The following is a 13,831-nucleotide window of genomic DNA, read 5'->3' on the forward strand; positions in this document are numbered from 1 at the left end:
CAGCCTCTGGACTCTTCTGGAATCTGCACCTTCAGGCAAAACATCCCACAGGCTCTCAGCACAGCTGAGCACAGGCAGTGCAGGTGGCAATGCCTGATTTTCCACCTTGTTACAGATTGCAGCAGGACCTGCTACTTACAGGGGGTCCAGCCAGGCCGACTCCTGGCACTCCTCTGTCTCCTGGCTGTCCAGGGAGGCCAGGAGCTCCCCTCTCACCCTGAAATGAAGGAAAGAGTTAAAAGATTTGTGCACTGATGAGAAAATGTACTGAAATGCAAGCAGGTGGTACAACAGAATGTCACATGAGTACATGTGATCCTGATCCTGCCCACAGAGGGACAGATTCTGCTTGTGGCAGCCTGGGGACATGGCACAGTTACTGTCCCATCATGCCAATGTCCTTTTCCACCACAGGGGCCCCAGCTCACCTCTGCAGGCTCAGAGTGTGCCACATCACATCACAGAACTGACTGCAAACACAATCTTTGCACTTGCATTCATTTATTTTCGTGCACTGCACCGAATTTCCAGCATTTCACAGAATCACCAAGGCTGGAAGAGACCTTCAAGATCAGCTAGTCCAACCACCAGCCCAGCAGCACCTTAATCACCCCAAACCATACCCCCAAAGCCACATCCAGAACATTTCCAGAACCAGTGACTTCACCAGGGTAGCAGGCACTTTCCTGGGCTTAGAGAAGCAAATAAATAACTTTTCTCTCTCTATGCTAGAAGGCTAAGGCACAGAAATAACTGAACATAGATCATTTATCTGGGAAAGAAAGGATTAGGGAAGTTTTACAGCATCTTAATATTGTCCTGTCCTTTACCAACATAGGCCTACTCACAGAAATTATTTTGGTAAAATGTAAGTCAACACTTCTACCACTCTCTCTCAAGCACTGCACTAGAAAAGGAGAACCTTCCCCTCTAAAGAACAGATTTTTAAAGTAAAACCTGAACAGCACAGAAAACAGCTTGTCATTGTTCAATGAACACTGCAGACACAGGGCTAAGACAGTATTCAGCTGTAAGACTTTAATTTAACATCTGTTTTCTAGTTATGGGGAGAAATCAATATGATTTTTATGGATTGCATTGCAGTTGGGAGATTTGGTCTCACATTGGCAGTAGATTTATAACAACCAATCTTATTTATGCTATTTATTATGATATTATTTCTAGCTATATAGAAGCAGGATAGAAAAATTGTTACCTGTGGATTCTGCCCACTCCAAATTAAATCTGCAATATCTCCTATTTTTCCCCTTTCTTGCTTTCTTCTTAAGCTAATCTTTTACTACAAAGAAATAATACTGCAAGGCCAGTAAGGAAAAATGCATTCTGATTAGTTCAAACACTCCACACATCCCTTATCAGTTATTTTATTCAGAAAGATAATTTTAATACAAAAATTTCAATAGTATTTTCCCACATACAATTAAGACTTTTATCTTCTGTTGCTATTGAATAGAATACTTAATGAGATTTCTTTTAGTGTTTTTTTCTGACTTTTATATTAATTCTCAGTCTATTAGTGTGTGTCTGTGTGGGTGGAGGTCTGTGTTCTGAACTGTCAAAGATATATAGAAAAGACTACAATGCATTTGTACAAAATGCACCAAAACTAAAGAAAATCATAGCAGTTTGGTTATTTCAAAAATATGGGACATAGATGGATCAGGTCTCATACCCCTATAATCCTGCTTCTATCATTTACCGAATCTGTTTCAACACCTGATTCTTCTTCCAGTCCACATCAGAAAATGGTCATTTGAAGAGGAAAATTTCTGAAATGTCTGATAAATGTATAAGAACAATCCAGATCCTCACAAAATAAAAGATTTCTGCTGTTTTATTCCTTTCTCTCTTTTCTGTGTGCTTATGAGGGACTAAACATTACTTTCAGCAGAAGTTAGTGTCATCAACCTTTTCAACTAGCTAGTCTTTGCCTCAATACAGGAGGGGAAACCAGGACTACCTACTACAAAATAATGAATGTCCTACTTGAAGACAGGTAAAGGGAATGAGGGCTAGAGAAAAGTTCTCTTTGAGGGCTGACAAGTGGTCCTGAGAGCAGATCACCCTTGAGCAATGCAGTGTCTCCCTGGTTGTGTGGATTAAAGGGTCCCAGTCACAGTTTCCCTGAAAAAGTGTGCACTGAGACCTCCATCTGTGTTGAATCCTTATAGTGGTGGAAGGTATTGTAAATGGGGAAAGTGAACACAGCTAATTCATAGCTGAGTATTTACATTCACAGAGATGCTGGAATAATAAAGAAAGGAACGTCCTGGAAGGCTAGAAGTGCATTTTTGAGTCAGAGCTTTGCAAACTCTATTTTCCAGTGGAAAACAATTTTTGCACCATGTTCTTTTCTCCAGTTCAAGTGATTAAGATTAGCAGTCCACAATGAAGTCCATCCTCACCTTATGTCCAAAGGGTCCTGGCAAGCCTGGTGGTCCTCTTTCCCCCTAAAGTGCCAAAAGCAAACCAAGAAAACAGTCACCATCCAGCCAAAGAGCCTGGACTTTGCCACAGTCAAGGCAGCAATTCTCCCACCACTGCCTTCTTGAGCTCACACCATCCTGGCAATATTTTACTGACAACATGTAACCAAATTAAACAATCTTCTAATTGGGCAAGAATTAAAAGCTTTTAGGGAACTTCCATCAAGCTAATAATTTTTGTACTAGTTACAAGGACAATGGTTACTCCTTGTGGAGGTCTCTGTTTTCAATGTAAATTTCAGAAACACATCTTCAGTACTCTCTCACTTTTTGTTTGTTTTTTTTTTTAATGCACAGCTGAGATCTGGAGCATTTTCCACAAGCAGGCCTTCCATGGATTCAGGCAAATCCATGCTCTCCTGCAGGAGCCATGGTTGCCTGTCTGATATTGAACCAGTCAAGCACAAAGCTTGCCAGCAGTACTTACCTTTTCTCCATCTTTACCCTTCCCAGGTAAACCTGGCTCTCCAGCACGCCCTGGCTCACCAGGTGGCCCAGGGAAACCCACTTTTCCTTCTTTTCCAGGATCACCCTGTAGAAGAGAAGCCATCAGAATTCATTAAAATACTATAGATAATTACCATCTCAGGTCTTTCATTGGAACTGAAAGACATGGATATTTTCCTAGCTGTCTCATCTGGATTTCTTTTGGTATCATAGGAAAACCTCTTTAAATGGAATTCTTTTCCTTCAGTAATCTCAAGGCACTTGTAATTTCCATTAAGGAAAGCAAAAGAAGACTTCAATATATTTTGGGAAGCAGCTATATGTGGCGGTGTGTTCTCTCCACGGAGCACACCCCAACCTGAACTCATCAAAACTGTTTATCCCTGCTGTGACACTGAGAAGTGTTGGAATGTGCCCTGATCCCAACCTGATCTTTGCTTCCCATAAGCCTGCCCAAGTGTCACCCAGCAGCAGCAGCAGCAGTGCTGGATGTCTCTGGTTGTGATGGCTGCTCCTGACTCACAGTGAGTTCAGGGGAGGCAGATAACAGCCCTACAGGTGGGGACTGGCTTAAGCAATGTGCTCACCTAACCACAGTGCTGGTCAACGTCTTCACAAATTTGGGAGAAACTAACATTTGTAGCCAGCCTGAAATCGTAAGCCAACCATCTTACCCCAAGAAGAGTGCACAGCCCAGGGCCCGCAGTGGGCTGCATGCCCAGATCTCCCCCTGAGCACAGACGCCTCTCAAGGTAACCCCCCAAATTATCATCTTATCACATCAGATACTCAGCAAACAAAATAGAAACAAATGCATTTGAAACTTTGAAACCTTAGCTAAGTGATATAAAGGATTGGTTGCACACATATAATGCTTTAGACAAAATATTGATCAAGTTTGGGACTAACTTTGGATGCAGCCACACCTAAATTCCTCTCTGAGAAGGAGTTTAGAACACAAAGGGATCCTTTCTGAAGCTCATGACTCAATGGAAGGGTCCCCCTGTCAGTTTTGTCTCTCCCTGTCCTCAATGCAGTAAATAATCAAGTGTATCTTGCATTGAATCTTGTTAAAGCACCGTGGCATTTACCACTGAACTTTGTTAACTTGGTGCCTTATATCAATAAAATATACTGTTCTTCTTTCTTATGAGTGAAGTGCATCACTCTTTCTGCAACACTGAATGAGAGAGCCCTTGGTCCTCACATAACCCTAAGGCAGAGCTCAGTAATTTGGAAGAAGATTTTACTGAAGGAACTGGGATTCATTTCCTTTTAAGCCCCAAATACATGGATATAGAGGGTCTGATATGTTTCTGATTAATCAATCCTACTCCAGAAAACAAAGATTAGGACTTCAGCATGCTGGGCACTCTGGTTGCATCACCAAACACAATCCCCTGAATTCAGAAAGCCATCAATGGGGACAGAAAGCCAGTTTTTCTTCCAGCTTTGGATTTACAGTGATGAATAGGAGTTTCTTAAAACACCAAATGCCTGCTCTTGTCAGGTAATGAGGACAGCAGAAGACCGTAACTGTGTACCAGTGGCTTCACTATATCCAGTCATATCTCAGTGGTTTATTAGGCAAATTATAAAGTTGCAACTGGGTGAAAACCTTACAGCATGTATAATAGAGGAGTTTGAGCAAGATGAACTCATGGACTCATGAGTCTTAACCATCCAAGCTGTCACTATTATCTGAAATGCTCAAGAAAATAAAGAAATAAGCCCATCAAGAACCAACTCACCCTTTCCCCCTTCTCTCCTGCCTTTCCTGGGAGTCCAGGGCTTCCGGGCACACCCTGGAGAGAAAAGAACTTTAAATCTTTGAAGTTTTTTTTGTAGGCAGTATCGGATTTTAAACAAAGGGGCAGACCTATGGGTTCAGTATAGTTTATCTCAAGGGTCAGTATCAGCTCTACATCTCCCAGTACAGAAAATCTGCAACCCAGAAAATACCACAGAAGGTGTATAACAGGTCCTTAAAGGAGGAATTTCTTTTTCAATATAAAAAACAGCTGAACAGAAAAAACAGAAACTGAGCTAGTACCAGATTTGTGTATTCTCCCAGTCACCATTTCTTTCATTTTGTGAAATTCTCAGTAGTTCCTAACATGCTACCAACAACCCCCAATCACCACCTCTGTATCAGAGAAGCCAAAAGCCTCCTGGGAAATGTAGCTGTGTTCATTTCTTCCTCTATTTCAGTTTTCAATCCTTTTAACATCTTGGCAGGTCTCAAAGGACTGTGTGTCAAAATATAGATGATTTAGAGCTCTAAATTAAGTACTGTAACTTCCTAACCCACCAAAGCATATTTTAGAATGGTGCTCCATTTTAAGATGTGAAATCATGTCTTGGCACCATTAAGATTGGATTGACCTCAGAATGGATGTGATAATTATTTTCCTTTCTGCACCAGTAAAAATTATTTCCAACTATATTGGCTTTTATAGGTAATATATTGGTATTACTGGTATAGAAGTTTGCTTAATGGAATATGAAATTGAAAAGTTCTTAATTTTAAATATCACCTTTCACTTTTAAATTAAATCACTACATTAATACAATTAAATCAAATGTATCTTAACAATTAGTTGAAGGGTAATTTAAGTTTTCTTGGACTGCCCAGGTAATAAACTCTGGTTCTAATAGTGCTGTGTTCTAAACCCCCGTGCCTGAGTACATCATATCCTGAGGTCTAAATGCTGTTTTTCACCTACTCCAGTCTAAGCCAAATGAAACTCCAGGAACTAGAAAGAAAATTGCCCTAGTGGAGCTGGGAGTAAAGTTAATCCAAAGATTTTTTAGCAAATATGAAAAATTTTATCATGCACAAATTAATAGTGGTGATGAATGCCCAGGTAAGGGGACACTGCATTGATTTCAAGGTCTTTAGCCTCAAATGCCTACATAATAAAAGTGGGAGTTTACTATGTTATTTTTATATCAGGAAGTCTTGTTTACAAAAGGAGAGGAAAATGAAAAAAAGGCAAAGAAAACAAACCCAAAGACACAATAAACATTGAATTTTTTCTCTTGAAGAGTTGGCAACAAAAATTGCTTTTAACAATTTGGTGAGGAATGAAGCAGATCTCTTCCTCCTCTTGATAAAATGAATATGAGAAGATAGTTAATGGATACACCATTCCCAGGTGCCTCCAGATCTTTCAATTCAGCCATAAGAAACAAGTTTAATGAAATGCAGCCTTCTGAACTTCATAGTAACCCCCATGGAAGAGAAAACTAAACACATTAAATAAAGAAATCAGGGCACAGATGGGAAAACAAATACACTGGTGCATACTTACCACATTTCCTGGCAAGCCTCTTGGACCTGCGGGCCCTGCTGGTCCACTCAAACCCTGTTTTAAGAAAAATGAAGTGTGTGTGTGTGTGTGCATATCACAACTTGTATCACCATAGGAACAAGATGTTCCAAGTGAGATTGGATTTCATGTCAGACAAGGTGTCGTACATCAAGAAGGCAAAAAATAGCACATTTGTTTGCAACTTTTTAGTGTAAAGCATAATGAAACAATACAAAATGGATGAAGGCTCTCTTTGGGAATTTAAAGCTACCTTCTATCAAAAGAAATCCTAAATCTAGCTCACATACAGGAAGTGAAGTCTGGGCCAGAAATATCAGAAGAAGAGAGTAAAGAATGTTGATTTATCATAAAAAAAGTAGGTCAACAAAATATGCTTTGTTGACAATTCCACCTTTCTCTGCTGTGGGGAACAAAACCTGAAAACATTCTTTTGCACTAAACAGGTGAAATAGCCTAAACCATCCAGAGTGTATAGTTTTGAATTGCAGGTCTTTATCCATTTGCAAGTCAAACCTTGTAGCATGAGAAAGCCCATGGGTGTCTCCAAAATTTCAAGGGATACCTTAGTGGACATATATTTGGGGATTTATGTCCCCATAGAGATGTATGTTTGGGGTTATCAGGCTATATTCAAAGGTTTCGTAGAATCATAGATTTGGGTTGGAAGGGACCTTAAACATCATCTGGTTCCAAGCCCTGTGTCATAAACAGGGACACCTTCCACTAGACCAGCTGGTGCTGGGCAACCTGTGCCAGTGCTTCATCCCCTTCAAAGGAAATAATTTCCTCCTAATACTAATCTAAACCTACTCTCAGTCTGAAGCCATTCCTCCTTGTCCTATCATCCCATGCCCCTGCAGAAAGTCCCTCTCCAGCTCTGTTGTGTTTCCTCTTTAGGCACTGAAAGGGGTTCTAAGATCTCCTTGGAGCCTTCTCTTCTCCAGGCTTTGCTCATAGCAGAGGTTTAAAGGTTTCCTTTTTTCTCTACTGGTCTATGAGCCAACAGAAACATGGAGCAGCAGCAGTCTGTGAAAGGATGGCAAGAAAAGAGAAGGTGCCTGCAAATACCTGCATTTCCATATCATTGACATCCTCTGAGCCACAAGGTTATACAGAGAAATAAAACCAAGGAATGGGTTTTCGTGGAATAGTTTTTGCCATCATTTTTTTTTCCCTTCTCTCCAAAATACTAAAGGGTCCTTCAACCAAGAGTGAAAGACTCCTGAAAATATGCAGTTCAGGGTTTAGGGACAAAGCACTCCTTAGGGACAATGTCTAAGCACAAGCCCAAGAAAGAAAACCATGAACACAAAGGTGGAAGAAGAAATTTCAGTGCTCTAGGATGCATGATTTAGATTTCCTATTCCTTCCTTCTCCTGATCAGTCATTCCTTCTCTCAATCATGATTTCAAACCGTTCTTCAGTGTTTCTTCCTTCTTGGCTTGCAAAGAAAGTCTGAAGCCTTTTATTCAGCTGCAAAGGTCTCATATGATTTCACAATAATAGAACTGGACTGGAATCCTTTACTGTTCCTAAGCACACAGACGGATAAGTACAGCACTCCCTACAACAAATGCCTCAGAAAGGGATGTGGGATGAGTCTTCTGTATGAGCCAATATTAAAAAAAAAAAACCAGCAGAATTGACAGTGAAGCCTAAAAGCACCCATGATCAAAACCAATTCCTGCCACTGCTGAGCAGTGAGTTCCCTGCTCCAGCTGGCTGCCTGAGCTGGGCTGACATGGCAGTGCAGTCACACTCTCAGAAAAGGGTGTTTTGTTAGGCAGGGAGAGATTCGAGCAGGAAAAGATGCACAACCTTGAGCTGGGCTGAATGGGGCATTGATCTGTTTGGTGCAGATGGTCCTGTTTGCCCACAAACAGCCTCTTCCAGCTGTGGATGAGGATCTGCCGTGTTCCAGCAGCCTGGGACGGCAAATCCCCAAGATGCTGATGTCAGTGTCCCTTCAGGTGAGTTACTGCCCCGGGAAAATGCTGCAGGGGAAGCAGTTACTCACAGTCTCTCCAGGGGCTCCAGCCTCTCCTCGGGCTCCTTTCTCCCCCTTTGCACCCTGTGCAGAATGGAGAGATACCAACTGATTAGACATGCAAGGAGACCTCCTCCAGAAAAAAAGGCTTCAAGATGTCTGAATGTATACTAGGAATTGCTTTTGTTAACCAATTCACAGAGGAGTTAATGGCTGAGGAAAGAGCTCCCAGTTCTCTATGCAGCAAGAAAAGGAACTATAAAAATAAAACCCTGAGACTTCACAAGAGTTACTAATGACTGATCAGCTCAGATACTGCTTTTCAGCACTGGATGCTGAAACTTGCAGGTATTCATCTGGGTGAAACTCCTTCCTATCCCCAGGCCTACCAACTACTTAATTTCCTGCTGAACTTTGATGGTCTCCCTTCACAAAAGACTCACCTACAGTTCTGAAATATGAACTCCAGTCATCTAGAAATGATAATAATAGATTCCCATGCCGAGGATTTGTCTTAATCATACATATCAGAGAGCCCTTTCTGAAGAATTTTTGCAGGACAAAGTCTACTAACTGAACTGCCCCACATTTAGCAGATGTTAGTTAAAAGTTGCATGGCATTACTGTGTTTTTCGTGGGTTTTTGGAGGTTTGATTTTGTTTGGTTTGGGGTTTTTTTTTTTTTTTTTTTGAATGCTCAGACTGCTGTTAAGACATGCTCAGACACCTGTTTAAGGTGTTGATGCCCAAGTATTAATGATTATATAGGCTGGGCACAGCATATATGATGGCAGAGTGAACACCTACCCATGTTGAATGGAAACACCTCAGTGTTGATTGGAAATAGTTTTGTGTGACACAATAAATCTTCTGAAGATGGCTGACACCATAGAACCATTTCACATGGGCCATTGCTCATTCCAGGTCAGATGAGCCAGGGATGAATCTGACCGCTCTGTAATGTTTTGGAAATGTGGTTTATCTGCAAGATCTGTGGTCTGGTAGCAGCAGTACAAGATGCCCTCTTGAAGGATCATGAAGCTGAAAGAAACCTCTCAGACAATACTGACCATGCTACAGAGATAATAGATTTCTGAGCTGATTTTCCTCCTATTGTCCTCCAGTCTTAGAGGAGTAAAAACCTCTACAGAACTCCCTGAACCTATGACAGTAGGTTCAAAAAAAGATGAAGAGAGAAATGGGCTGTTGGTGTCTACAGGAAGGAGGGCACTCCACTTTACTCATGTCAAAGACTTTCTTCAAGGTCCCTCTTACCTGTACTCCTGCAGGTCCTGGCACACCTTGCTCACCTGGGACCCCAGGTAATCCCTGCAAAACAGAGAGAGAGGTAAAGGAGCTCTTTTCACAGAGGTAAGTATGATTTTTACAGAGGCTGTCACTGCACAGGGCTCTGCTCTCTTTTGGGAGCTCCATCCAGAACAAGAGAGTCCAGAATACAAATACAGTACCCAAATGCACAATTTACCTGGGCCACATCACTTCAATATCCCTTAATAAATCCTGCACGTAAATTACTGCCAGCCAAGCCCTGCCTGGCAAATCCCATAGTCCTGTTTTCAGCTACTAAAGCCCAGAACTATAAATTAGGTGCTTAAACTCCAGTAGTCATGTAGCTTCCCCTACAGGCAGCACAAAGATAAGCACCACTGTGGCTATTTCTGATGAGAGAAGCATCCCAGCTTCAGAAGGAGCATGTCCCGCCCTCTCCCTCCAAAACTGACCACTCCCATGTCCCCTCTTGATGCATTTGGCTGTACTTACAGGTTCTCCAGTCATTCCTCGATCTCCTTTCTCCCCTTTTGGTCCAGGTTCACCCTGATATAAAACAGTAAGACAAAGGGAGAAATAAAAGCTATGTCCAGGGCTGGAACTCACACTAGTCCTGTTTAGTAAGTGGGATCTTTCAATCAGTTACCCATTTCTGACACAAAATAGCTTCTTCAAAGCAGCTTGAGGTCAATGAGTCAAAACTGAATGCCACACTAAGATATGGAGATCACTGTCTAGACTTCTTGGTCTGTTCTGATACTAACTGAAAAAATACTCAGCTTAAAGAGAGAACATTTTGCCCTCATGCAAAAGAGTAGCTAAGAATATAGCCCCCCAAAAAAATGAATCTCTGGCGTTTTAAAAGGGCACATGATGTGAATAACAGCAAAAGCACTGGTGCCACTGCACTACTTCTCAGTAGGAACACAGCCCTAATGTCATCCTACAGTGATCCCAGATGAAGACAATTCCCTATTCCACCTATAAAAGAGAAGTGTCCAGTGATCATCTAGAGCATTTCCAGAGGTGGGCACTACACAGCAATTCCTGATCTCTAGCTCTATTAACATCTCCATACATCCATGCAGCTTCCTCTCCCTCCTGCAATGCCATTTTTTTCATGCACCACCATCACTGCCTAATAAGATTAATTTATTCCTGTTCTTCCTCCTTACAGTAAATTGAATATGCATTCAGACAGAAGTTCATCAGCTTTGTCCTGTGGTCTAGAGCAATAATCAATAAATCCATATGTCTGCTTTTTCTAAATTGAAAAGGAAAGCACACAATTATGGAACTAGCTGGAATAAACCAGGCATTACATGAATACTCACTTTTGTATATTGTTATGAATGTACGTATTCAGGCAACAGCAATCATTACTTATTCATTATTTATCATACCAAGTGTTTCAATTATACAATCAAGGAAGAGTAAGAACATCAGTGATTTAAGCTACACACACAAGCAAGGAATAGTGATCAGCCAAAATGCAGAGCCAGACAAATCAGCTTGAATTTTATTTATGTCTGCTATTTGCCAATCATTTCTGCAACACCTGGGAATTCACAGTCCATTTTCAAATGATTCTCTAACAGACAAAATAAGTGTAGCTGCATAAATAACACTTATGTTTGTATTAATTATGCATTATGAATAAATATTATAATCTGTGGTAAATAATGGGAGGAATTTTACTCTACAAACAGCATCCCATTAGATCGACTTTTAACCAGGCAGTCCCTGATGCCATCTAGTGTCCTTCAGAAAAACATCAGGATCACCTAAAGCAGCTCAAGCAAAGGGGCTAAAGCTGCAAACCTCTACGTTTGTGCCTGGAAGTTGTTTTGTGTGATGACATTTCAAATTCTGAAACTCTTTTGAGAAAGCAGAATGACAAAGCACAGACATAGGTCAGTACATTTGTAGGCAGGGATGCTGTTACTGAGTGGGAAAAAGGATGTACATTACCAGGGAAAACAAAATTGCAAAGCAAAGAAGTAACGCAAGAGGTAAATGGGGAAAGTTTTTTAAGATTTTCCTTTCTTCCATTTTTTCCTTGCTACTTGACTTGCACAGCAGTGCAAAATCTAACAGCCACAGTCATGGGCAGAGGAAGGATTTCTCCATAGATTCATACAATGGTTTGGGGAGAAAGGGACCTTAAAATCATCTAATTCCAACTCCTCTGCCATTGGAAAGGATGCCACCCACTAGACCAGGCTGCTCCAAGCCCCATCCAACCTGGCCTTGAACATTTCCAGGCATGGGGCACCCACAGCTTCTCTGGACAACCTGTGCTAGTGTCTCAGCACTCTCACAGTAAAGAACTATTTCCAATTATCTAATCTAAACCTGTCCTCTGACAGTTTAAATCCTCTGATCATCTTTATGGCCTCCTCTGCATTTGCTCCAAGAGATCCAAGATGTCCTTGTTTTGGGGGCTCCAGAGCTGGATGCAGCACTCCAGGAAGGGTCTCACCAGAGCAGAGGGGTAGAATCACCTCCCTCGACCTGCTGGCCATTCCTGCAGCCCAGGACACAACTGGGTTTGTTAACACAACCCACCAGCAAATCTGCCTGTGAGTCCTTTCCAGTTTGCCAAATCCATGGCTCTGCCAAGGCTGTTAACACTGCCTGCTAGTGCTGCCCACTGGCAGCTGCTCTTCATCCACTGCCACCCACTTCTTACCTACACCTCAGTGCTCAGAAAAGACAGAGTGACAGCTGACAGCTGCCACCAGCCTGGCCCAGAAGAGGACTTACAGCTCCTATGACCTGTTCTCAGCAGTGTCCTTCTGTAGTCTCAATTATGCCTCAGTAATTCCTCTGCTACTTAAAGGAAAGCAAGTGCAGTGGGAGATCAGCTCTGCCTGGCCACAGTGGGAGACAGAAGGCAAAAAGTGAGGAGCCACCTCTATTTTTACTGCTTTTGCCTCTTTCCGCCATTATACCTGACCACCACTGTGGTTCTCTCAACCAATCTCCAAGAATATTTAATGATCCTAACTGACTAGCCTAAATATATAGGAAATAACTCCCTGGTACAATAGAACACAGACTCAATGGGAAGCAATGGCAAGGATTGGTTTTTGGAGAGCACATGACACCTGTCAACACCCTGCTGGTCCTGCCACCTCAGTAACATCACCTAACATGACACTCTCCTAAGGTTCATCACCTCTTTCTGACACTTTAATGTGTACACCTGTACATCCAACTGTTCTTACCTTCTCCTCCTCACAGTACAGAGCTGTGCTGTGGCAGGTGTCACCACAGTCATCTTGCACATGGAGAAATCCCAGCAAATGGAACACCTGACACACTTCAACCCTTTTATTTCTTACTGTCTTGCAGCTCATTTACCAGAGCAATTTACACAAAGCAAAAGGAAAACCTCACTGTGACTGCAGCACTACAAAGACCACAGATGTCATTGTTCTGCATGTTTCCTTAGAGTACATATATATATATACATACATATACATATATACACATACATATATATATAAGTATAACCTTATAACCTTTGAGCAAAGGTTAAGAGCAAGCCAAAGAAATCTTGTCTCTTTCTCCAGTACTACTTCACATCCTTATTTCCTTCCTCTGCCTCTGAAGAAACTGGCATATATGTTCTCTTTCTAATGGCACTCCTACAGCCCACCTCTGACATCCATGAAACCTTCTGATCCGTAACAAACTTATTCACAGATCAAGTTATGCGATTTATTTCCCACTAGGTGCTACAAATGGGAACAAAATCTTCATTTTACACTCAGTTTCAGAGGCTGGGAGAGCATGCAGCTCTGTCCCAGCCACAGCTGGTTTGACTGCTGATCTTACCAGCACAGCTTTGGCCTTCTCATCATAGCTGGTTACAGTGATGAGGATGCCCAGAACTAGACTCAATCTGGGTTCTTTACTGAAAGCATTTAAATAACATGGAAAATGCTAAGGGATGTGTCTATCAGGTACAATAGGGGATAAGACAGAGGCCATATTAATTAGAGATGTTACTTACAGGAATCCTGGGGTGTGGGGTGAAGAAGGCTGTCTGGAACAGAAACCAGAGCGTTAAAAACAGGATAGCCTATTTTCCTTAAAATGAAATACTTTACATACACCCCTGTCATTACAGATTGCACATTCCATACATTCCATACGTAGGTTTATGAAAGAGCAACCCATTGTAACATCTGGCTGTTTGGAAAGAAACCCACAAATACATTACATCTCCCAGAATATTTGAAATATGAACATAAAATC

The 13,831-nt window shown here is 41.7% G+C and overlaps 1 protein-coding gene across 5 annotated transcripts in view; it reads right to left on the reverse strand.

The window, feature by feature from the left end:
* COL22A1 (collagen type XXII alpha 1 chain) overlaps positions 1 to 13,831 on the reverse strand; it is a 241,567-nt gene that overhangs the window by 57,308 nt on the left and 170,428 nt on the right. For all 5 annotated transcript variants that reach the window (XM_064398335.1, XM_064398343.1, XM_064398346.1 and 2 more), the window contains 9 exons: positions 13,587 to 13,619; positions 10,058 to 10,111; positions 9,551 to 9,604; positions 8,307 to 8,360; positions 6,269 to 6,322; positions 4,706 to 4,759; positions 2,935 to 3,039; positions 2,427 to 2,471; positions 140 to 217 (listed from right to left, as the gene is read on the reverse strand). In XM_064398335.1, coding sequence (XP_064254405.1) covers positions 140 to 217; positions 2,427 to 2,471; positions 2,935 to 3,039; positions 4,706 to 4,759; positions 6,269 to 6,322; positions 8,307 to 8,360; positions 9,551 to 9,604; positions 10,058 to 10,111; positions 13,587 to 13,619 — 531 coding nt within the window. The remainder of the gene's footprint in view (positions 1 to 139; positions 218 to 2,426; positions 2,472 to 2,934; positions 3,040 to 4,705; positions 4,760 to 6,268; positions 6,323 to 8,306; positions 8,361 to 9,550; positions 9,605 to 10,057; positions 10,112 to 13,586; positions 13,620 to 13,831) is intronic.

This window comes from Passer domesticus, chromosome 1 (assembly GCF_036417665.1).
Source record: "Passer domesticus isolate bPasDom1 chromosome 1, bPasDom1.hap1, whole genome shotgun sequence".
In the NCBI taxonomy this organism is placed as follows: Eukaryota; Metazoa; Chordata; class Aves; order Passeriformes; family Passeridae; genus Passer; species Passer domesticus.